Source organism: Micromys minutus (genome assembly GCF_963924665.1).
Source record: "Micromys minutus genome assembly, chromosome: 24".
NCBI classification, from domain to species: domain Eukaryota; kingdom Metazoa; phylum Chordata; class Mammalia; order Rodentia; family Muridae; genus Micromys; species Micromys minutus.
The window spans coordinates 35,298,955-35,325,836 of NC_137959.1; the positions used below are offsets into that span (position 1 = coordinate 35,298,955).

Below are 26,882 nucleotides of genomic sequence, written 5' to 3' on the forward strand. Positions count from 1 at the left end.
TGTGACCGTCAGCTGAGGTGTCATTTGTATCAGTGGCATCATTGTCCCTTCCTGCCATCGAAGGCTGCTAAGCTCCGTCAGTGATGGAGCCATTTCTATCTTAAATTTTCCCCGTTACTACTCCACATTTTTCTTAAAGTTCTAACAAGCACATTCCATCATGTACCTCGGAAGAGCCTCACAGCTTAAAACCCAAGGGGAATCTTTCCATCCCCCCTGTGGCTGACTTATCCTACTGAAATTACTTGGTAAAGCCTAGGAGCATCGGCATTTTCATTACTTTATCAGTGTACCTTGTTAATGAGATAGCCTAATTTGCATACCAGTACTACCTTTTTCACCACAGGTAAGAAATTGAAATGTTCAAGGTTAATTAACCGCCAATGTTTCAAGTCAGCTTGTGGGGCTGTGACTGGGAGCGACGCTGGGGGGACGGAGTGGTCATTCTGGGAGTTCCTCCTTCTCCTGATGAGAACTGGTGATCCAGGTTTAACCCACTCGGATCACACGAACACCTTATTTCCCTCAGTTCACATCTCTCTTATTTGCTTTTGAAATGCAGAATTCTAAGGATGTCCTGAAATACTGCAGAAACACTGTGATATTCCTGATTGATAGGGAAAAAAATATCCCAATATAACCTCATGGTGGATTTCAGATCATTAAAATTAGCTAGACAGAGCAAGAAGCAAAATTGTCAGCATTTTCTCAGAGGTATAAGCTAATAGAGATAAAATTCTGCACGCAGAACTTCCAAGCTAAGACGGTAGCTGCCTGTGGGTATCCCTCTTTCCTAAGTTTTCACCGTAAAAGTGATAAAAATTTAGAAAGATTTGCAATTACAGTAATAAGAGGGACCAAGATGCCTTGATCAAATCCAGCTCTACAAAGACTTTCAGCTTCCAAGCTTCTGATAGGCCCTGAGGTGGAAAGGAGATCAGAAGGGAAGTAGATAGAAATACTCATTATTCCCTTCATGCACCTATATTTAAATCAACAAAAAACAAAACAAAACTAAAACAACAACAACAACAAAAAAACCAAAGCAGACATAGTCCACTATAAGCAAGAAAGGAGATTGCTGTCACAATCTAATAGCTAAATATTTCTGTGTTTTAGGAACTACAGTTTCTTAGTGTTATAGCTGACAATAAGAGGTCCCCATATGTCTGTTGACAGCACTTGCCTTTTCATTGGATTCCAGGGGATGAAGAAGTATGGAGAAAGTTCTGGCTCGGATATAAAAAAATGATGTGATGGGAGCAGTTCCACTGAGATGTCTGTGGTAGAATTCTACAGAGTGTGTGCTGCAGATCTCTCAAGAACAATTCTGATGTAGAAGATAGTCAACGAGAGCAGGAACAACTCTTGTGGGCAGCAGACAGCAGTTCCACACATACAACACTGGGCCACCCCAAGTTCAACAGTCCATTGTCTTATACCCTACACGATCTTTTGCTTAATGTATAAATAACGTTTTATTCTGTCTAAACAAGATTGTTGGAATTAGGGACCAAGATAATGCTATACCCAAGTCACATTTCTAAAAATATTAGTTAATTGTGTATATGGTGTGTGTGTATATGTGTGTGTGTGTGTGTGTGTGTGTGTGTGTGTGTGTGTGTGGTGGGGTATGCATATGCCATGGTGTACATGTGAAGGTCCTTACCTTCCATCTTGCTTGAGACAGGGTCTCTTGTTCACTGCTGTGTAGAACAAACTAGCTGGCCTATATGCTTTTATAGCTAGGCATTCTCTTGTCTCTGTCTTGGAATAAAAGAACTGGGCTACCATTCCTGGATTTGTGTGCATTGGAACTCAGGTCTTTGCTTTTGTGTGACAAGTGTTTTAATTAGTGAGACGTCTTTCCATCCCTCAAGTCCTAAGTGTTCTTGAAGAGTAAATACATAGCAAATTAAAGAAAAAAACTATACCAACACAAAATTACATACTGTATAGAAATAAACATAGAAACACACACACACACACACACACACACACACACACACATATATATATATATATACATACATACATACATACTGGGTATATGAAAGGCTGGCAGTTTCCTTCCACTCTACTTAATGGAGGAAAATGCTATTATACATAATGATTTGCCCCCAAAACAAGACCAAAAAAAAAAAAAAAAAAAAAAAAAAAAAAAAAAAAAAAAAAAAAAAAAAACCAAATAAAAAACCAAGGAATATGAAAAAAATTATTCTTTATAAATTAATTTTTTAAATGATGTATATGTGTGTGTGAGGAGGATTGTAAACATGAATACAGTGCCTACAGGGTCTAGATACCCTGGGACTGCAACTACAGGACAGGTAGGTGTTGAGCTCTAAGCTTGGGTCTTCTGCTGAGCCATCTTTCCTATCCCTAAATTACCTATCTCTTAAAAGAGTATGGTATAATAAATATTGGGTATTACATTTTAAGGCAAGCAAGAATTAAGATACCACTAATAGAGGACACTGCTATAATTTTTTAAATGCTATTTTTGAGTCCTTTTAGAGATCTTGATAAATGACCAGTCTGTTTGCATAGGGAATTCACTGATTGTGTTTATGTCTCAGCCAATTTTGTTTTTGGGTTATAACCATCTGCATCAACCCTAATTATAGGGAAACCTGGAGCCATGTGGCTAGAAACAGCCCCCCTCACTTCAGAATTTCTTCTAGAGAAATTATCCCAATTAGTCAGTTCACTGGAAGCTCTCTAAACCTAGTTAACCTCATCTTAGCTGCCACATAGAAACCTTTTCTCATAGTTCTAGCTTGTTCTGCTATCCTGGGGTGGTGCTATTCCATGATATTCTGTCTAGAAGCCTTCAGAGTTGTTGCTTTCTCTCTTACCAAACCCAGTTGGTTCCCTCATTGCACAGAATGCTCCATATCTTCTGATGTGATGGTTCCCTGCATAGTGTCTGACCATTAACGTTTGTTTCTGGTTATATTTCAGTCACGCTTTTCAATGTCTCTCCCTCTCACAAGTCTGCAAACACCTTGACCATCTTTGTTGCCTGACCATTAACAATGCACCAAAACATGACAAACCTCAGTTTGTTAAATCTGCCAACACCAAACTTTTTTCTTTCTGTTTTGTCTCTTGGAAGAGAGATAGATCAAAGGACACACTCCATTACCCAACTGTGCCTGTGGGCGGAAAACATTCTGGCACCAATTGATGGCATGGTCTTCCACACAAAACATTTAAAAATATTCAGCGAGACTTCCTACTTCTCCCCAATGCTTAGAAACTTCCTCCAAATAAACACAAGCACCACAAGTCTAGCCTTGTCTACCACATTTCTGCTTGTCTAGGTTCTGCTATAATTACAAGGCATTTCATATCCTGGAAGTCTTTCCAAATCCCATATGGTCTACTGGCATTTCCATTTTATTCATGGATTTTTAATGCCTTCTTTCTCAATGTTCTTCTGTTTTTGCTAAAGGAGCTGGTGGCTGGTCCCCACTTGTGTCTAACAAATACCAGTGGCTGCAGATTGACCTTGGAGAGAGGATGGAGGTCACGTCTGTGGCCACCCAAGGTGGATATGGGAGCTCCAACTGGGTGACCAGCTATCTCCTGATGTTCAGTGATAGTGGAAGGAACTGGAAACAATACAGACAAGAAGACAGCATCTGGGTATGTTTCTTTCATAAAAGATATGACATGCTCTTGGGGTCAGAAGCACAGCCATTCCTGGGGTTTGATAATCAGTGTCTTACATAAAGTGACCATTGAACATCCAGGGTGACTCTAATACCATCTCTTAAGGGAAAATATTCATGGCTAATCCGGGAAAATATTAAGAGAAAATTCCTGAGAAGGTGAAAAAGTCCTGTGAGCCCAGTAAACCATGTGGAAACCCAAGAATTTAGACTTGTATGAAAGTTTATGTTTGGAAGATAACATGGAACATTTTATAAATATTATCTTTGAAATCAGCCAAAAGTATTTATTTTATTTGGTGTGATGACAGAGATTTCTAGAACTCTTTCTCTTGAATATAGAGAGAACCTCTAATATAGAGGGCTATGTCTGAAGTTATAGGTTACACACACACACACATATGTGTGTGTGTATGTGTGTGTATGTGTGTGTGTATTCCTACAACTGTTCATATTTTGATGTTAATTCCACATCTCCAAAATGTGCTGCCTAGTCACATACTCAGGACTTCATCAGAACCTTCCCATTTTAATCAGTAAAATAACGGTGAGAGCCAGTGATTAGGCAGGGGAAGGGAGGTGGAGAGAGAGGGTCAGAGGAGAGAAAAAGGGAGAGAGAAGGAGAACAGAAGAGGACTGAGAGGGAAGGTTCAAGATGGACATCAGGAAGGATGAATTAGATCCAGGTAGATGTAATTGGCATTAGGTAGCTATAACATTTCAAGGATTTTATAGGTCTTTTATATAGAAGGGCAGATTGTATCTTTGTCCATTTCATGTAATCTTATTGTGTAAAGGGTTTGTGGACTAAGAATTGAATATATAAACCTGTATGAAAAGCAATCGGTCCTTAGAGTCATATTTGTGCTGGGCAGGGTGATAATTTTACCTGGGATGGAGGCAGTCAAGCGCATGGGCAGAGTGAGATCAGTGGCAGCTTGGACGGAGTGACAGAGTCTGTGCGCAGGCTCCGTACTAGAAGCGGGCCCCTGCTGAGTGGAACCTCCGGGCTCATAGAGATAAACCTCTCCATTTTTAATATTTACTGCAACATATATATGCATGGTTTGCAGTATTACATATCTCAATTGCATACACATGCACACACACTACTATGTGTGTACAATGAAGTATTTTGGCAGCTCTGTAAGACAGAAAGCAAGAAAGAGTGTTGTGATAAAGTAGGGTGATTTTTCTTTCTTTCTGTTTTTTTTTTTTTTTTTTTTTTTGCCATGCTTGTATATCCCCTGGTAGAGGAAGCTAATGGTAAAGAGAATGCTTTGATGATAAAGAGAAATGAGTTCTTTGTCAGTATAGAAGCATGTTTTGGCTCTTATGTGAGCCAGGGACAACATACTGCAATCGAAAAATTGTTCTCCTGTTGCCTTGCTTCCCCTACCCCCACCCTGTCCCCCAGAGGAGCTGCTGGAATCCGAGAAAATGAGTAACTTAATGAAGCATCCTCAGCACACGGGTAATTTGGAAGCCAGTTTGGATGATCATTTTCTTTGACCTGTCAGTTGCTGCTCTTTTCAAACTTTTCGGAATCAGTTACACATTATAAACTCATTGGAAAAGTGGACTGCGATTTGCTCACCTCTGTGTCTGGAAAGCTCCTGGTAGTCATTAGGTGTGTGTTTATTGGTGAAAACTGAACCGAGGAGAAGTACCCATAGTCTTTTCTGTAGAGAGAACAGGAGGCTGGATGCAGTTGCTTGTGATTTTGTTGTTGTTGTTGTTGTTATTATTGGATATTTTCTTTATTTATATTTCAAATGTTATCCCCTTCCCCGGCCAGTTTCCCCTGTGGAAACCTCCTATTCCACGCCCCTCCCCCTGCTTCTATGAGGATGCTTTCCCACCCACCCAATCCACCCACCCACTCCCTTCTGCCTCCCTGCCCTGCCTCGAGCCTCCACAGGACCAAGGGCCACTCCTCCCATTGATGACTGACAAGGCCACCCTTTGCTACATATTTGGCTGGAGCCATGGGTCACTCATGTGTACTCTTTGGTTGGTGGTTTAGTCCCTGGGAGCTCTGGGGGGTCTGGTTGGTTGATATTGTTGTTCTTCCTATGGATTGCAAACCCCTTCAGCTCCTTCATTCTTTCCTAACTCCTCCATTGGGGATCCTGTGTTCATTCCAGTGGTTGGCTACAAGCATCAGCCTCTGTATTTGTCAGGCTCTGGCAGAGCCTCTAGTCTCCGTCTTCACTCCTGATGCTCCCTCCCACAGTCCCTCCCTCATCCCCAATCCCCTTCTCCTAGGAAAGAGAACATTTTTATTATCATTATTATTCTTAATAATAATGACTGTTAGAAACCCTTCTTTAAAATCCAAAGCAAGATGAAGCTGCGTGTAAGAGTGGGACACCAAAACCCCACACAACTGGGTTCTGTGGCTCAGTTAATTTCATGGGAAGCACTCAAGCAAAGGCCAAAATTAATAGTAATGATAAACCAATAACACCAAAGCCTAATGAGGTCTTTAACTAGATGTTTGGATCTTTTACTTTTTCTAAATCAAGCATTATATTTTAAACTGGGTGAGTAGTGGTTAATGCCTGCTAGTATTTAGCTGCACCTATTAAAATGTGTGTTTTTCCTATTGCTTTTATATTGTGAACATGTTGTGTTTCTGTTTATTAGACACGGAAAAAGCAACGTGGAGGCATTGTGAAAAGAAACTTTTTTTCTTTTTGGTAATTTAAATCACAGAGAGCAAAAGGCAGCATCTAACACAAAACTGTTCTCTAGACCACTTTGTTATCTGCTGACCTTTTCATGGGCTCCCTACCTTGAATGTGAGTTGCCTGTTAATCAATGCTGTGACTCTAAGACTTACCTGAACACCTTCAAAGCCAAACAGTGCCTGGAATGTTGCAGACACATATTGAATGAATGAATGGATATATAAATGAAACAAACATTGTATAGTATATTCTTCTCATTACTCCCAGTAATATTGATTTCTTCCTATATCCATCAGCTCTTCCATTGAGTTTATGTCATCTGTCAATCATCTGTCTGTCTATCATCTATATAATCCATCTCTCCATCTCTCCATCCATCCATCCATCCATCCATCCATCCATCCATCCATCCATCCATCCATCCATCCATTCATCACCTATCTGCTTGTCTGTCTGTCTTTCTCTCTCTCTCTCTTTCTCTCTCTCTCTCATCTATATAATCTGACTACTATGTCTGTCTGTGTAGTCTGTCTGTGTATTATCTATCTCAATCTACATTTAATATCAATACTTTGTATTTATAGTTACATACTTACATTTGTATATTTACATCTGTCTTTGCTGGTCACAGAGGGGCTGCCATGTTCTCCCTCCCCCCTAAATATTTTATCTTTCTTCTAAGCACTCTAATATAGCCTCATCTGTGATTTTGTAGTTGCCAAGGCAAGGAAAATTAGGCTGCCTAATACCCTGGCTCTTGATTTTTCTACCTAGAAGAACTCAAAACTATTGCAACTTAAGCTTTTTAAGTAGAAGAACAATCTTAAACTTATAAACAAAGTAAGGAACTTAACCTTTTGCCATTCCACAAATGCACATTTCCTAAGTTGATTTTTGAGGTTTTTCTTCAGTTTTTCTAGCTATTATGGGATGTATGCCAATTATACAAAAGTGCCAATTTCCTTTAATGGCTTTACAGTCTGTTTCGGATGTTACAAATAAATCTATGAAAGAAAGTAAAGAAACACATAAGGCAATATACAAGTGTGTGGTAGGAAAAGGAAGGAAGATAAGTGTTATTGGTTTATAAAAAATACAATAAAACAAACCAATAAAACCTCCCAACATAGTGTGAAACACCCAAGTGAGAATTCTTCACCTTTTCCTGTTGACCTCCCTTCAGTCTTCAGATGGAGCAATGCCTTCTCTACACCTGGAAGAACTAACAAAATTCTCTCTGCTTCTTACAAAGAATCATTTAGAAGAAAAAGAAGACATTTTGTTTATTATCTATACAGGTAATTAATAAAAATATAAACCTTGTAGGCATAACATATATTAAAAACATATTAAAAGATTTCTTTAGAATAAAATTCACAGTCTAATGGCCATGTAAATATATTTTTTCTAAATTACTTGCCTGTGTGATACAGAAATATTTTATGGAAATCTAAAAAATGTGGGCCACTAAAATTGTTTCTTAAATTGAAGACAAAATAAAGTCCCTCTGCATTTTCAGAATGTATAGACTCTTTTCAGCTAGTGTATTGCAAGTAATGAAAATCTAAATGCAAGGTATAATTTTAACTCATTTAAGAACAATTGCAGAAATATGAAACCAACATCTTAGAAATTTTTAGTAAGGCAATGAGTTAAAAAAAAACCTACAGCAAAATTCCCCCATGTATTTTTATTATTTATTTATTTTTACAAGCACCCAGTGTTTTCCTGCCTACTAAACCTTCAGAAAATGGGTGGGGCCAGTTTTCTAAATGGTTTATTTAAATGTAATTGTTACATACAAGAGATGCTTTTAAAAAGATTTAAGAAAATTTTGTGTATGTGTGTGTGCCTCTTTTATTTGTGTACCACATATATCCCAGAGTCAGTGGAGGACAGATGTAGGCAACAGATCCCCTGGAGCTGGAGTTGCAGCTGTTTGGTAGCTACAGTGCAGGTGCTGGTCACTGAACTCAGTCCTCTGAAGGAGCAGCCAGTGCTCATCTGAGCTAACTCTCCATCAAACAAACATTTAAGCCTGAACAGAAACTTGGTGGTTTGAGCGAAGGAGAGGGTAGGGACACCATGGACACCTTTGAAGGTCTTTTGAGAGCCACCAACCCGAAAGTGTGTTATCGGAGCTTCTGTGTGGAGTCCCTAACAACAACTCGCTCATTTGAGATGAAATCTGAGATCTTGTCATTGTTGCTACAATGGAACCAACTGACCAGGACAAGGAGAGCACCTTCCATGACCAGCAAAGTAATGATTTTTAATGATTTTTTGTGAACTTCAAAGATATGTTTTCCAAATAGAGTATTTTAAAATATTTTCTTCCTTTCTTCTTTCTTTTCCTCCCTCTCTTCCTACTTGTCCAAAACTATTGAAGCCATTATAATCACTGTGAATTATTGCCATGGCAACTCCATAAGTCAGACAAGATGGAGACACCGACAAAAACTTTTTTTTAGTATGAATTTGTTTAATGTCAAATTAATAAGTGGTCCCAGCGATGCAGGACTTTGTGGAAACCTAGATGGGTATATCCTCCTTCAAGGTGGAATTTCTCCTAAACCTTTCTCTGTACTAAGTCCTTATTCTAGTGGCCTAACCCTGCTGAAACACCTGTGGTGATGCAGACTACAACAGTGCTACTGCCATGTGTCCCAACACATCCAGTTGTCACCTTCAGGCATCGAGGTCCCCGGCTGATAACTTCAGATACCTCAAGCTGCGCTGCTTTCTGTGACACTAATCCCACCAAGTTGTTTTTAATTAAAGCCCACCTTATTAGCCTGTATCTGCAGGAAGTTACTCATTTATACTTCCAGAAAAGTATGAATTCTCCTCCCTTTGAAATGATTAACCTTGTATTTTGTGGTGGAAAAGGTGTCTGGGCTCCCCTTTTTAAATTGTGGTTAGGACAATTAGTGTGAAATTTATCCTCTTAACAAAGTTTTAAGTGTACAGTGAAGTATTGCTCATTATAAGCACTGTGCAGAACAGCTGCTCTTTTTTTCATTTTTGTAACTGTAACATTACACCTGCCTATTCTTCACTGGTCTCTCACTTCCTGGGGACCATTTCATGCTGTTCAGATAAGGGCAATCATATGGTATTTCTCCCAGGGATAGCTTAGTTTAGTCATTCCACTTCTTCATAGCTTCATCTATTTTATAATAAAACTCTTTTCTTATATATTTTAAATATCAATTTTTTGTCGTTTTTAAGAATTTTATATAAGAATGTGATGAAACATGACACAACCCCTATTTGTCTGTAATCAGGTCCCTCTAAATTACCCCAATCTTTCCCCTTTTTTTGATAACTTGGTCTAATTAATGTATGTCAAATGTGTGTGGGTGTAGATCGTCCACTGGGGGATGGGAAATCTCCAAGTAGCTGCAAATTCAAAAAGGAATGATGCTTCCTCCCCAGTACCCGTCATCTGCCAATGACAACTCAGTGACTGGTGGGGCCTGGAGGCCACCTCCTCCATCTATGTCAACAGTTTGGATGGTTTGATCTTATGCAGATCTTGTGCAGGTACCCTTAGCTGGTATGAGCTGGTCAGTTCAGTGATCATGTTAAGTCTTAAAGTTTGTCTTTTTAGTGCCCCTCCCCATCATCTTTGACCTCCCTATTTTATTCATTAATTCGTCTGTGGATACTCAAGTTGCTTGTCCTGTCAGTAACTTGTCGTGAATATTGCTGCTTTAAATGTTACACAGCCTTTATGACCTAGACTTGAATTCTTTTGTGTTAGTACTCAGGACTAGGCTTGCTGTGTATTTCTACCACTAACCTTTTGAGGAACCTCTGGGTTGCACATTGCTTTCCACAGGACCCTACACCATTTTGAATTCTCACTGTAGAAAGTACCCAGTGATGTTCAAGGATCCCAAGGTCTGTAGATCTCTGCCATTGCTTTTTGTCTCCATTTGGTTTATAACAACATCCAAATGGGTGCCAGTTGGTATCTAATTGTGGCTTTCCTTTGCATTTTTCTTGATGGCTAGCATTGTTGAGCATGTATATGAAAATACATAATACATAAAAAATAAGCATAGGCTTTTATGTGCTGCAGATAAGGGAATGTGAACTACCTTAAAATTGCAATGTGTTTAAGGAAGTCTTCACACACCTTCACTACACTTTTGTTATATTTTTAGCTTCTTTTTGAAAGTTTTTGATACAGAGTCTCACTACATAGCTCAGGTTAGCCTCCAACTTACAATCTTCCTGTGTCAGCTTCCAGAAGGTCAGGATAACACATGTGAACCATCACATGTACTTGGTACTTAGTTTGTGTTCACTGACAATGACTAGTGACTGTTGAAGGTCATTGCCATCAACAGTAAAACTCATTTACTAAAGTCAAAAAGAATAAAATACTTAAAATAGATTTAATGAAAGGGAAAAAGGCACTGTTTACTGAAAGCTGTTAGAAGATTTCTAAAAAATTCCACGAAGACAGAAATAAATAGAAAGTTGTATATCGTTGTTAATATTTGACATTTTTATAATGTCCACACACAATGTTGAACATAATCTACAAATTCTGTGTAATTTCTACCAATATTTCAAGTGTATATTTTACCAAAAGTAGTTAAAGATTGTAGAATTCTCATTGGAACCTTAAAGGACCCTGTTTCACAAAACTGGATGTACCACACTTTCTGATTTCAAAACATAATATAAGGCTCCAATAATTGAATCAATGTGATACTGGAATACATTCAGACACATAGGTGAATTGAACACATCAGAATCCAGGAATAAACCCATACACTTAAGGTGAACTGTGGTATCACAAGAAGCTAAGGGTCTACAATGAGGAATGTAAACTGTTCTGAAACACTGGATATGGACACACAAAGTAGTCAAACTAGGAGTCTGTAGAGATGGCTCAGCAGTTAGGAGCACCCACTGCTCTTACAGCGGACCCACGATTGGTTCCTAGCAATCTGTTGAGTGACTCACAACTGCTTGTAATTCTGGTTCCAGAGGATCTCTTCATTCACAACCAGGACTGCTGTTCACACCCATGTGTACACACTTGCAAACTGAGACACCCATACATATGGTTAAAAATAAAAGAAAATCCTTCCAAGATATGAAAATTGAGCTTTTATCTTATACCACAGAAAATAAAATGAAAATTGATAAATGACTGATATGTTAAGCTCCACATCAACAGCACTGCCATAAGAAAACATATGATTGTGTGTGTGTTTTTTATTTGTGTGTGTGTGTGTGTGTGTGTGTGTGTGTGTGTGTGTGTGTAAACCCATCACATTGATTTAGAGGGTGAATGACTTCTTTAGATATGAAGTAAAGTCATAGGCGTGAAATAAATGTACATGTATAAATAAATAAAAGGAAATACCTCTTAGTGGAGGAGGTAATTAGTGGACTGAAAGTGTATCTTACAGATAGGAAGAATAATTTTGCCATTATCCAATAAGGCATACGGGTTTCTGTAGTCTCTGATGTGGTTCCAGCCATGAGTTGGGGCAGCCATTGCTAGGCAATTTCTCTGCTCAGTGCTCAGGTCTACTCTAACCCTTGAACTTTGTTTCCCTTCTATAGCTTGCTGTATCAGCTCTTCTCATACACTTCTATGGGGCATACATAATTGGGATTATATATATGTATATATATATCACCAGAAATCTTTAACAGCTCCCATAAGCTGTTAATAAGCAAACACAATGACATAAGACAAACGGTATTTGTTTAACCTTCCTCGGATCCATCTGTCTCTCAGGAAGAAAATAACATGTGTTTGAAGAGTGATTAGAGCTAGCAGGAGGCTTGATTTGGTAACCCCTCAAAGTGTACGCTCCATCAAGAGCATCCTGCAATCACTGATCAGAGAATAATGAGTCTGCAAAGTGTTGTGACTCATGTCTCCCATTTGACCACACAGCAGTTCAGTGATGGCAGCAGCCCCCCTTCCCACTCTTGTGTCCTTGTACCATTGCTCTGATGCAATGTGTCAGATGTCTGCCTCTGGCTTTTTTCATTCTCCAGCCCCAGGTGGCTAAACTTGGTGTTTCTCCTCTCTTGGAAGCAATTCTGTCCTTTTGCAATGCGTTTTCATTATTTTATTTGACCCGGGGAGAGTGACTACCTTGGCTGCTCTTTGCCAGTTTTCCATCTTTGACTTTCAAAGTCATCAAATATTATTTCATTAGAGAAAAGGATAAAAAATATGTAAATCAGAAGGGAGGGGGCTAAGATTTAGAACTGACATCCTTACGTTTTTATAAGAACACCTTTATGTTTTAGTCTAAGAGCATCATATGATTTTTTTTAAAAGATAGCAAAGGGTATGTAACTAACAATAAAATTATTTCTAAAATCTTTAATTTATCTTCCTCTTCCTCCTCTTCTTATATTTCTTTTTGAGGCAGAGTTTTTCTACATTGTTCTGACTGTTCTGAAACTCTCTCTGTACTGTAGGCTGACTTTTAAAGATCTGCCTACCTTTGCCTCCCAAGTGCTGGGATTAACGATGTGTGCCAGCACCACCCAGCTAATTTGTCTCCTTGTAATATTAACATATAAACAGGTAGGCAATATGAAAGAACTATACAGTTCATGTTTTTCTGTTTGTTTTTTATTTGTTTGAGACAGCCTTTGAAGCTTAAGGAAGCCTGCAACTTGTGACAATCCCTCTACCTCAGCCTCCCATGTGCTAGGTTAATAAGCATGAGGTACCATGTCTGGCTTGCATGTATAACTTACAAATAAGATGAATGAATATCAAGGAAGCAATTATAATATAAAATAAGCATGATGTACAAGCAGTGTTACTTGATGACAGGAGATGACAAGGAAATACAAGGCACGCCTTGTTTTGAACAGAATATGCTACAGTTCTGTTCACTGTACATAAAAAGAAGATAGCTACAGTCTTTACCTAAAATAATGCCCCAGCTGAGATCATTCAAAGTTTCACATAGAAAAATGACGCAGGAAATCAACTAAACTAATTAATCAAATAATGGTCGTAAGGAAAATCTCAGTTATGAAAAGATGAAATGTCCTAGAGCACATTGATATTATTAAATTAAAACATAATAGATAACTATGAAGAACTGTTACTATCATGTCCAAATATGTGCTTAACACTTTCAGTAAGACAGACAGAAAATGTACGAGGAGGGTCAGCAAGATGGTTCATCAGGTAACAGTACCTGCTGCAAAGACTGATGACCTGGTCTGAGTCTCTGTGTTCACCTGAAAAGAAGGAGAACAGATTCCTTCAAGTTGTCCTCTGACCTCTAATTGTATATCAGGGCAAGTGAACACATGCACACTCACACACACACACACACACACACACACAAACACACTCATACACACACACCCACACACACAGACACACACACACAAATACACACTCATACACACACATACACGATAGATGTGAAAACATTTGCCAGGCATATGTGAATCAGTCAGCATGGACCTAAATAAGCTGTAACCTCCTAGAAAAACAGTAAGTTTTTGAAAGAAAATAGGCTCTTGATGACTAATTAAATAGGTTACATTATTTATATACAGGAGAAATCATAAGTAGAAAATACAGAGTAATATAAAGATGAACATTTAATACTAGAATGGGCTTTTTATTCTACACAATAGATCTACATTTGGATAGTAGGGAGCAAAATGTAAAAATAAACAGTATTTACAGAGCAGCATGAAAAATTGAACAAAGACAGTAAACGAAGGAGTTTGTGGGGAAGTGTACAAGCGAGCTATGTCTGCCCTGGTTTGCACGTAGCAGCCACATTGGGTCAGGATTGGCATTCTGGTAGGCTTTTATTCTGTGGCTTCACTCAGCCACAGGTTCACCTAGATTTAAATAGTGAGGAGGGACAGGCAAGAGTACACTATACTCAGAAGGAGCATAATGGATGTCCAGAGAGGGTGAATCCCTTCTAACTAATCCAGTGATTTCATCTGAGATAAACACAGTCTCCTTAGACAAGCCCAAGTACGTGTATCCACCTCAGATGAAGAAATCCCTCTGTTCCAAGAAATCCCTTGGGCTATTATACATGGGGATCTGTGGGATCCATTAAGGTCAAGTCACTAACCTTTATGACCTTGCTTCCTGGTTGGCCGCATCTCATGAAGGACAGCCACGTAGAAGCCACTGATTCTAGGTCATGTCTCTGGGTCCTAAAATTTTATGCTGTCCTGTTTTGATTCCCCTGGAGACTTTCTGGAGGTTTGAACATAAGCATCTGTGGTTTAAAACATATAGCTACGTGATTCCAGTTTGCAGAAAAGCAGGGAGAAATTTGGGTCACTCAGTACATTTGAGAGCCAGAAACAGATCTTTAATTGTGTAAAAGCACAGCAGTAGGTATAGAATCATCTGAGATCCAGCACACACCTAAATGTTCCCTAAGTTAGTGTTGTGAGGAATTGCCTGAAGATCAAGACCAAGAAAAATCTATTGTACTGGATGGTTTTGTGTCAACTTGACACAAGCTAGAGTTATCACAGAGAAAGGAGCCTCAGTTGGGGAAATGCCTCCATGAGATCCAGCTGAAAGGCATTTTCTCAACTAGTGATCAAGGGGGGAGGGCCCAGCCCATTGTGGGTGGTGCCATCCCAGGGCTGGTAGACCTGGGTTCTATAAGAAAGCAGGCTGAGCAAAGCCAGGGGAGGCAAGCCAGTAAGTAACATCCCTCCATGGCCTCTGTATCAGCTCCTGCTTCCTGACCTGCTAGAGTTCCAGTCCTGACTTCCTCTGGTGATAAACAGCGATATGGAAGTGTAAACTGAATAAACCCTTTCCTCCCCAACTCGCTTCTTGGTCATGGTGCTTGTTCAGGAATAGAGACCCCGACTAAGACATCGATACCCTGTTAACTCTGTTCTTCCAGTGGCAAAACCAAGTTTCTTTAAAATTCTAAAGCTAGGCTATTTAACACACTAGCCACTAACCATGTGCTGACTTTAATAAAATAAATTACTATGAAGTAAAAGTTTAAAAAATTCAGCAAGGAAGATAGCAGAGGGATAGAGTATTGATTTTTTTTATTATTTATTGGATATTCTGTGTGTTTATATTTCAAATGTTATTATCTTTCCCCTCACCTCCACCCTCTCCCTCTCTCTTTGCTTCCATGAAGGTGCTCCCTCTTCCAACCACCCTCTCCCACCTCAGCACCTTGGCATTCTTCTATACTGGGAAACCATGCCTTCACTGGACCAAAGGCCTTTTCACCCATTGATGCCAGACAATGCCATCCTCTGCTACATATGCAACTGGAGCCATGGGTTCTTCCATGTGTGCTCTTTGGTTGGTGGTTTAGTCCCTGGGAGCTCTGGAGGGTCTGGTTGGTTGATAATGTTGTTCTTCCCATAGGGATGCAAACTCTTTCAGCTCCTTTAGTCCGTTCTTTAGTTCCTTCACTGGGGTCCACATATTCAGTCCGATGGGTAGCTGCAAACATCCTCAGCTGTATTACTATGGCTCTGGCAGAGCCTCTACAGAGTCATCTGTATCTGGCTCCTTACAGTAAGCACTTCTTGGCATCAGCAACAGTGACTGGGTTTGGTGGTTGCATATGGGGTAGATCCCCAGATGAGGCAGTTTCTGAATGATCTTTTAATCAGTTCCTGCTCTTTTATTTGTCCTTTTATTTCCTCCCATCAGTGTTTTGTTCTCCCTTCTAAGAATCTGAGGCATCCACATTCTGGCCTTCCTTCTTTTTGAGCTTCATAAGTTCTGTGGATGGTTTATTGGGTATTCCAAGCTTTTTTTTGGGGGGGGTCTAGTATCCTCTTATAAATGAGTACATATCACAGGTGCTCTTTTGTGACTGGGTTACATCACTCAGGATGATAGCTTCAAGTTCCATCTATTTGCCTAGGAATTTCATGAACTCATTGTTTTTAATAGCTGAATAGTACTAAAATTGTGTAACTGTACCACAATTTCTGTATCCATTTCTCTGTTGAAGGACATCTGGGTTCTTTCCAGCTTCTGGCTATTATAAATAAGGCTTCTATGAACATGGTAGAGCATGTGTCCTTGATATATGTTTGTGTCTTTTGGGTATATGCCCAGGAGTGGTATAGCTGGATCCTCAGGTATGTACTGTGTCTAATTTTCTGAGAAACTTCCAGACTGATTTTTAGTGTGGTTGTACCTGCTTGCAATCCCACCAATAATGGAGGACTGTTTCTCTTTCTCCACATCCTTGCCAGCATCTACTGTCACCTGAGTTTTTGATCTTAGCCATTCTGACTGGTGTGAAGTGGAATCTCAGGGTTTTGATTTGCATTTCCCTGATGACTATTTCTATAGATGCTTCTCAGCCATTAGATATTTCTCAGTTGAGAATTCTTTGTTTAACTCTGTACCCCATTTTTAACAGAATTATTTGATTCTCTGGAGTCTAATTTATTGAATTCTTTGTATATATTGGATATTAGCTCTCTATCAGATATAGGATTGTTAAAGATCTTTCCCCAATCTGTTGATTGCCATTTTGTCCTGTAAAAGATGGCAGATCCACATTTGGATACTGAAGAAGCTGAGATTTAAGATAATCTTCCTCATCTGACTCTTGAAAACCAGTGGGCTTTGATAGTTTACATTCAGCTTTTGCTCTTCATGCCAATATTTACGAGTATGCAAAGTTAGCAAGAGAAGTCTTGTTAATTTCTCATTAATTAATTAAATTTTTTGCACCTGAGTGTTTTACCTACATATCTGTATATGTGCCGTGTGTTTATAGTGCTCATGGAGGCCAGAAGAACATGACATATCCCCTAGAATTATATATTGTTGTGACTCACTTAAACCTACGTTCTCTGCAAGTATCCAGGTGTCCCAATTGCTGAGTTCTCACCCTAGCACCAAAAACAGTCTATGGATGTATATAGGAAGGGAATTTAGGGGCTGGAGATATGTCTCAGTGGTTAAGGGCGATTGCTAGTCTTTCACAGGACTAAAGCTTTCTTCCTAGCACCCATGGCCTGTAACTACCTATAACTTCAGCTCTAGAAAGTCCAGTAGCCTCCTTCAGCCTCTGTAGGCACCTGTACTCACCCGTACATAATCTTCCACCCAAGCACAGAGATAAACAATAAGTCTTTAAACAGGGGAACCCATGTAGAAGGATCAACCTTCGGTGTAGGGTTATAACGTTGTAGACACAACACAATCTTGTCTAAGCAAGTAGGATATTGTGAACTCTATGCATCATGCCTTTTCTTATTCACAAAATCTGTATTGTTGCTCAGAGCCTCGATTTGATTTCTATGTGGAGAAGTAGCATTGCAGTGCCTCACCAAACATTTGGCAGAAGAGCTCCGGAACTCACTGCTGAGGACCAGGTGGAAGAGTAGATACGTGGATTAGCACACATCTGCTGTCACTTCTGGGTTGGGGATGTCATAGACTCTCGGTGTGCAAAGAGCAGCCTGCGATTGGGTTTTATTGAAATGTTTCACTTGGCAGGCAGACTTAGAGGCTCTGTCCAACTCTCAACCCGGCATGTCTTTGTGGCAGCTTCCTTGACTATCACACTACAGATCCTGGATGCTTAATGTCAGCTCACCAGACATTTACCAAAGTCTGATGCACTCTCAAACTTCATGTCAGGGTCTTTATTGACTTCTAAGGTGAAGTCTCCAGACAAGCTTCAACTCATCCTTCTTGCCCAGGGCTTCCCAGCCATAGTGAAGCCACTAGCTTGTCAAGCCTGCTCTCCACCATTGCGTTTCCAATAGTCATGCAACTCTCCCTGGGGTCTTATTTATTTCTAGTGACATCTGCAGTAGTGCTATTTCCATTTCCAGGAAGTCCCTTTAGATTCTTGTTGCATGCCTTCTATAACCATTGACTGTGTTTCAGACTCATGAATATATTTTTCATTTGGTTTCACTCTCCTTAGATACTGGCCTTTGTTCCAAATTATCCCCTTGACAAAAGCGAATGCCCAAATATTACTGGCTAAAATTCAGACTGTGCATCTGCCTTTATTAAAAAGTACACTCATGCCTTAATTAAAGCTGCTGATTCCTCAGAGATTGAGAGTCTGTGCTCATTGCCGACATGAGTTAGGATAGACCTGGAATGTTCCCTGGTTGGATAAGCATGAGGAAAATATTTCTGTGATTACTTATTTCAGATCCAAAGTCTGGTGGCGTGTCTGTATTGAGACTAGGTTACCCATCTGATATTTGCATAATATCATAGGAACAACAAGTTTTACAACTTGGCTATTACCACCAATACTCCCAATTGCCTTTGTGTATCACACCCTGTAGCTGGTATTGTCTAAAATTATCTCTTCATATTATTATGTTCAGTTTAGGACTTTGACCAACATTTATGAGCTCTAATCCTTCGGGTGACCAAAGAGACCGTGTTAGAAGAGATTCAGTCATGTATGAGGTCCTTTGTTCATAATCAGCTATGGCCATAAAATGAGGAAAATAAAAATTAAAAAGTATCACAAAACCATGAGAACATAGTCTGTGGAGTGGGGTCTATAAGTCAGAGACATGTGCGTAAAAGAGATTAGGTCTGACTTTGAGTCTGACATTTCTATTTGGCTTTGAACCCTCGTCTTCCTTTTTTTTTTTTTTTTCATTTCTTCTTATTATTAATCTCTGGAACTGAGGGTGTCTCCCTTTTAGAGCCTTGGATATTTTAAGCATGTAATCATGGGATTTTTTTTTCTCTAAGAGAGAGGAGGAAAGGTGGTGGAGCAATGAAAACACCATCCTCTGGGAATCTTAGCTTTATTAGACTATGTCGGAGTCTGCATGAGCGGAGGGTAGGCTGGGAATATCAGTTTCAGGAGGTGAGAACAAAACTAACAGACCAAACCTCTATCTATTTTATCAAGTTTTTTGGGAAGTTGTGGAAAATTATCCCAAGAGCTACAAAGCTTTTATTTAAATAGCAGCTTTGTCTTTTTTACCATGAAACAAGGAAAGGTTAAAAAAAAAAAAAAAGAAAAGAAAAAAGAAACCACAATTTGATGTGATATGTCACTTTAGAAATCGATTTTAAAACCTGAGGTTAGAGTAAATATGCAAATTAATTGAGTTCATAGTGACATTTACGCTCTCCTTGTAAAGCTCTGTGTCAAAGATGACAGGTAAATATTGAAATTCTTCCATGTTGGGGGGAAATCACTCAGTTCCATCTCCTTGCTCTTGCAAAATCAAACCTCCCAGCTAGAGACAAAGGAGGGTCAAGTTTCCTTATGACTGCTCTCATTTTTTTTTATTTGCACTTTTAAAACTTCTTAACCTTTTACTATTTTGTTTCAATCTGAATGGAAGTGAATATAAATTTGGCTGTGGCATGAAGTTTTAAGGATTTTTTTTTCCTGACAGGGAGCAACTGTTTTGAGTGACCTGAAAGTCCGATATCTTAGTTTGGTTTTGATTTCTGTGACAATGCAGGCTGACCAAAGGCAACCTGGGGTAGGGAAGGATTTGTTTCATCTTACAGATTTTAGTGCATCCTCCAGGGCCATCAGAGCAGGAACTCAAGGCAGGAACCTGGAGGCAAGAACAGATACAGAAGGCCTGTAGAGGTCGAGTGTAGAGGTGCTGATTACTAGCTTGCTCCTCATAGCTTGTCAGCCTGCTTTCTTAAAGTTCCCAGAACCACCAACCCAGGCATGGGACCACCCCAAATGAGTTGAACCCTCCCACATCAACTGACTATTAAGAAAATGTACCACAGGCTTGACCACAGGCCAATCTGATGGGGAGATTTTCTGAGTTGAAATTTCCTCTTCTCCAATAACTTTAGCTTTTGTCAACTTGACCTACTGCTTGCCAGCCGAAGCTATGTATTTGTCTATGAAACATATTCCTCTGTCTTATCCAAGGTGGATATTGCATAGAAGTTTGCATTTGGGTCTTTTGTTCTCTGGGAAACATGTCTAGCTTGAACTGATCTACTTATGCCACAAAATAATTATGTCATATCTGTCCTTAAGGAAAAATGCTATTTTAACCCTCTCCTGGCCTTCTTTCTTTTTCTCTTCTCAATATTACCCTAAACTCTCATATTCTCCTCCATGGGAATTACTATCCCAGGGTTCTGGATCAGAAATACAACTAGATCTGATGATCTGGGGGTAGAGCCAGAGCCACCAGCCACACTTCCTCACCCTCAGGCATGGTAAGTGGCTTTATGAGAACAGGGAGCCACTTCAGGTATTTGAGCCAAGAGCTCCTTAAGTCACTGGGGTATCAGATCAAGGCCACTTCAAAGTAAAGAAGCAAAAGAGAAAAAATAGCAAAAGGAAAAAGAGCTTTAAGAAAGAGGAGGGTGACAGGTAGGGATATCACCTCTATGTTTAGACTATATGCAGCCAGCCAGATGCCAGATCTATGTAATGCAAGCCGTGTCAAAATCAGCTCACATTTCAGGAGAAAGTTGCTCTTATCTCCCCTGTAACAATCTATATAAATAAGACTGTGTGAAATTTTAATAATAAGAAGATGATGAGGAGAAGAAAATGAGGTTAAAATGAGCTAAAACAAGAACGAGAGGAAAGCAGCTGGAGAGAAACCTTTGTTGTTAAAGCAAGCTTCTGGACCTGAGTTAAAAACCATTGGACTGAGCCCTGAGGAACATAATGGAAGAGTGGGGGAAGGAGTGAAGGAGCTGAAGGGGTTTGCAACCCCATAGGAAGAACAATAATATCTCCTAACTGGACACAGAGCTCCTAGGGACTAAACCACCAACCAAAGAGTATACATAAGTAGGTTCATGGTCCCAGCTACATAGGTAGCAGAGGATTGCCTTATCTGCCAACAATGGGAGGGAGGTCCTTGGTTCTTTGGATGCTTGTTGATCCAGTGTAGGTGGATGTTAGAGGGGTGTAGCAGGAGTGGTTGAGGGAGTACCTTTTTAGAGGCAAAGGGCAGGGAGGTTGGGATGGAGGTGTTGCAGAGGGGAGACTGGGAAGGGGACTACATTTGAAATGTAAATAAATAAAATAACCAATTAATAAAAAATTCCCAGAACACACATAAAAGCCAGGTGCAGCAGTAGTAGTATAGAAAAACGTTTTCTGTAACGTTTGTATTCCCATGACTAGATGGGATGTGAATGCGGGAGGATGGGTTTCTGGAATGTGCTGGCCTGGAGCAAGCAGCAGTAAATGATGAAGAACAGTCCTGGTCTCAGCTGAGGTGGGTGCTGACACCCAAGGTTCTCCTCTCACCCACCCACAGTGCTGCGGTTCAAATGCATCTGCACTCACACCCACACACATACATACACACACTTGACAAACATATAAAACAAGAGAGACGGGAGGAAGGAAATGGAGGGAGCGTAACAAGGAGAGACCCAGAAGAAAAGACACAGCACCACTAAATACAACCCTCTACTGCCATGGTTCTCAATCTTCCTAATGCTTTAACCCTTTACAACAGTTTGTCATGCGGTGGCCCCCAACCATAAGACTATTTTCACTGTTACTTATTTGCTCTAATTTTGCTACTGTTATGAATCATAATGAACATATATAATACGTGGGATGGTCTTAGGTGATCTCTGAAAGGGTTATTTGTCATCCAAAGGTGTCAAGACCCACAGTGTGACAACTGCACTTCTATTGCCTGTAAAATTAGCTGGCAATATAGGGGTGGCTATCAGCAATTCAGCCAAAAGGTGGGGGTAAACACCTTAAGGACTGTAGTGGTATTTGGAAGAGAACTACAATACAGAGGTGGGGAGATAGCCCAGACCTTTATCTGTGTGGACAAGATAGGGAGGAGGTTGGAAAAATGGGTCCAGATGGCTTGGATGGGTAAGTGGATCCATATCACACCAGTTTCTAGGAGAGATGCATTTGCTTAAGTCTAGGTCAGGCTGGGCATCTATTTATAGACAGGTCCCACCATTTAATAACTGTTCTAAGGAAATCTAATGGTTCCTGCTAGAAACATACTCCAATGCTTATATGTTTGCAACCCACGCTGGAAGCTATTGACCAACCCTGTGTTCACTGCAGTTTGATCTTCTTCAACCATGCACAACTGCCTATATGCTAGCTCACAGGGCATAGATGCTTACTAGACTTAGGGTTCCCATCTGTAGTGGCATAGTATGTGGAGGCATGTATAAACTCTTAGAAGCATGAGAACTATTAAGATATGAATCAAAATCAGAAAGAAACAGAGAGGGGGATGGAAGAGAGACAGAAAGACAGAGAGAGAGAGACAGATAGAGAGAGAAAACTTAAATAAAATTTTTAAAGGCATGCTTCATATAATCATAGAAGTTTGGTTAGTCTAGATCTGTAGACTGACTAGCATGCTAGGATCCAGGATCCAGGGTAGGTTTGCCATCCTAGACTACCAGCACTCTGCCATATCATTCTTCCCTTTTCTAAGTAGGTCACACTTAATTTCCATTTAAGACTTCACCTGCATAGAAGAGCCCCATCTACACATTGTCAGTTTGCTTTACCCACGGTCTAATGATTTAAATGATCATCTCCTGCATTAAAATAATAAACACTTCCACAGATATTTGACTTAATATGTGGACACAATGGCCTAGCCAGGATGACATAGAACATTAACCAGTGCAAAGACAGAGGCATCCGAGGGAGAGTAGAGTCAATGAGGCCGAGAAGCACAGATGATTTGAGGTAGTTACACAGATCTAGTGGTCTGCCTGAAACATTTCCAAGTTCAAACATGGCTCCATTACAGGCAATGATCCCAGGTGTAAACAAGGAAATTTTTGAAAGGGGGGTGTATTAGTTTGTCTTCTCATTGCTGTAATAAGATATCTCACAAGAATAACTCAGCTAAGAAAAGATTTATTTTGGCTGAGGGTACAGTTCATCATGGTGGGGGAAAGAATGCTGATGGATCAAGACAGATGGTCACATTGCATCTATAGTCAGGAAGCCCAGAGAGATGAATGGTGGTACTCAGTATGGTCTCTCCATTTTATTCATTCCAGACACCAGTCAATGGAATGGTACCACCCATTTAGATGCTCTTACTACCTCACTTAACCTAACCTATGCACTGCCTCAGAGATGTCCCTGGAGGAGTCTCTCCATGGTGATTCTAAACCTCATCAATCTAATAATGGAGAGTAGCCATTATGAGGAGTTAGATGGTGGTTGGGTCAGGGTGCGGTAGGTATGGGTCTTCCATCAGGGTATTTCAGCAGCAAATTGAAAAAATGAATACAAATGTGAGGATGTGACTTCAGCTGAAGAGTGAACCCCAGTATGGATGGGTAAAACTTGCTGCAACTATTCTTCAAAGAGGGAGATGAGCTTTCTCTCATTCTTTTTTTCCCTTTGGTTTATTGTCATAATAATAACATGAAAAATATTGGTAATAGACAGATGACCCATAAAAATACTTATTGAGTTCAAGAAAATATACCCCGTAGGGGAAGTCAGCAAACTACATGTGGGGTCTTGAAAAGTTAATCTGCCTTTCACATATTGTTTCCCACATTATTCTCATCTTATAGATGAAGCTGAAGTTCCCAGGTGTTAACAACTAGTGACTGGTATAATCTAGATCAACAAAACCCAACCTAGATCAACAAGAACTCAGATTCAGAGCTCCATGCTTACTTGCTTGCTTGCTCCCTTGCTTGTTTCCTCCCTCCCTCCTTTCTTTCCCTCCCTCATTCCTTTCCCTCCCTCCTTCCTTCCCTCACTCCCTCCCTCCATCCCTCTCCCCCCTCTCTTTTATATTCTGCCATTCTTCCCACAGTTCCTCATCTCATTCCTTCTCCCTCTTGCCTCTGAGAGGGTGCTCCCCCCAATCAGACTGTCCCCTTCCCTGGGGCCTCAAGTCTCCAACTTCTCCCACTGAGGCCAGACCAGGCAGACCTCTGATATATATGTGCCAGGGACCTCAGACCCTGTATACTCCTGGTTGGTGGCTCAGTCCCTGGGAGCTCCCTGGGGTCTGGGTTAGTTGAGAGACTACTAGTCTTCCTATTGGGTCATTCTCCCCTTCTGCTTCTTCAATTCTTACCTGTCTCTGTCTCAGTCAGCTGCTGTTAAGACCTCTCAGTGGACAGCCTTGCCAGGCTTCTGTCTGTAAGTTCAGCATTACATCAGTTATAGTGTCAGGCTTTGGCGCCTCCATTCTAACCTAGAGATGCATCCCAAGTTGGGATAGTCCTTAGACTGCCTTTCCTTCAGTCTGTTCTCAGTTTTGTCCCTGTAGTTCTTTTAGATAGGAACAATTCTTGCTCAGAAATTTTGACTATAGGTTGATAACCCAGTCTCTCCACTTGAAGCCCTGTCTATCTATTTGAGGTGGACTCTTCAAGTTCTCTCTCCCCAGTGCTAAGGATTTTGGCTGAGGTCACCTTCCTTGAGTCCTGAGAGTTATCTCCCAGGTCTCTGGTATTTTATACAGTGTCTTTCCCCTCCCACCCTCCTGGGGCTGCTTATTTTCATTCTCGTAGCCTTCTGGGCTTCTCTTCTGCCCCCCTCCACCTGGTCATGTTCCCCCATTTCACTCCTCTTCCACTCTCACATCCAGGGTCTTTCCTTTTGTTCCATGATTAGTTTCTCCTCCTTCTAAGTTGAGTTGAAACTTCCTCACTTGGGCCTTTCTGCTTATTATACTTCTTATGGTCTTGTGGGTTGTATCCTAGCTAGTCTGTACTTTTTGGCTAATATCCACTTATCAGTGAGTACATACCATTCATGTCCTTTTGAGTCTGAGTTACCTCACTCATGATGATATTTTCTAGTTCCATCCATTTGCTTACAAATTTCATGATGTCTTTGTTTTTAATGTAGAAGAATGAAAATAGATCTGCATTTATCATCTTGTACAAAGTTTAAGTCCAAGTGGATCAAGGACCTCAATGTAAAACCAGAAATACTGAAACTAATAGAAGAGAAAGTAGAAAAGAAGCTTTGAACTCATTGGCACAGGGGAAAATTTCCTAAGCAGAACACCAATGGCTCAGGCTCTAAACCCAGAAACTGATAACTATCACAAAAGACACCATCATTGGGACAAACAGACAACCTACAGATTGGGAAAAACTTCACTAACCTTACATCTGTTGGGGAAAATATTCAAAATATATAGAAAACTGAAGAAGTTAACCTTAAAAAACCAAATAACCTAATTAAAAAGTGGGGTACAAAGTAAAACAATTTACACCAGAAGAATGTCAAATGCTGGAGAAGCACTTAAAGAAATATTCAGTGTCCTTAGTCATCAGAAAAATGCAAACCAAAACTATCCTGAGATTCTACCTCATACCAGTCCGAAGGGCTAAGATCACAAACTCAAGTGACAGCAGATACTGGCAAGGATGTGGAGAAAGAGGAACGTTCCTCTGTTGCTGGTAGGATTTCAAACTGGTACAACCACTCTGGAAATCAATTTGCCTGTTCCTCAGAAAATTAGAAATAGTTCTACCTGAAGACCCAGCTATATTGCTCTTTGGAATATACCCAAATGACACCTTATCGTGCCACAAGGGCACATGTTCCACTATGTTTATAGCAGCCATATTTGTAATAGCCAAAAGCTGGAAACAACCCAGTTGTCCTTCAACCAATGAAAACATACAGAAAATATAGTTCATTTACACAATGGAATACTATTCAGCTCCATGCATTCTTACTGGGTAATGGTCCTGAGAAAGCCCTATGCCATAAGTGTCCAAGATGGTATCAAAAATTTGTTGATACTCCATTGGAGAAAATTGATTTTTCCCTCTCTTGACAGCTAAAAATGACAGTTCAGTTAGTAACCTTTACTCTAGTGCATAGGCATTCATTTATTCATTCATTTTATACATATAACAAAAATAAAATATAAGATAAAACTAAGTCTATAACATCAGAGTTGGACAAGACAAACTAACAGAGGGAAAAGAGGCCAAGAGAAGGCACATGAATTTGAGACACACTCATTTGCATAAAGGAGTCCCAGAGAAACGTTAAACTGTAAGCCAGCATCTGTGCAGAGAACCTAGTGCAGACCCACACAGCCCCTGTCCATGCTGCTTCTATCTCATGAGTTTGTAGCAAATCAATACTTAGGAGACTTAGTCTTTGTGTCCCCTATACACTCAGGCACTCAACAACCTTCCCAATTTTTGTATGCTTTTATTTGATTACACTTTTTTTCATTTCCTTTTTGGGTGGCGTTTTATTCTGTTTTCTTCCTTTTAGGATCCCGAAGAACTTGGGTAGGCAGGAGGAGAAGAATATGATAAAAATATATTAAAATGTAAAACCTATTTTAAATCCTTTAATAAAGGAAGGAATGAAGCAACAGGTGGCTCTGCAAGGGAGATGGAAGTACTGGGTATCTCAGAAGAGGCAGATGGGCTCCTTGGGAGCCAGTGCTGGCACTGCTGTCTGGGGTAGCTCACAGTACTCTCTACACGAGTCATGGCTCAGACCCAGTGTGACCAAGTCCCTGTTCTAAAGGTCTTCCTCAGAATTCCACATGAGACACAGTTCCT

At 40.1% G+C, this 26,882-nt stretch overlaps 1 protein-coding gene across 5 annotated transcripts in view; it reads left to right on the forward strand.

Annotated features, from left to right (window-relative positions):
* Window positions 1-26,882, forward strand: part of CNTNAP4 (contactin associated protein family member 4) — a gene marked incomplete at both ends in the record, with an annotated part of 284,081 nt that overhangs the window by 80,589 nt on the left and 176,610 nt on the right. For 4 of the 5 annotated variants that reach the window (XM_080936900.1, XM_080936904.1, XM_080936903.1 and 1 more), the window contains one exon: window positions 3,458-3,651. In XM_080936900.1, the coding sequence (XP_080793026.1) occupies window positions 3,458-3,651 (194 nt within the window). The remainder of the gene's footprint in view (window positions 1-3,457; window positions 3,652-26,882) is intronic. The other variant, XM_080936901.1, reaches the window with a different exon arrangement.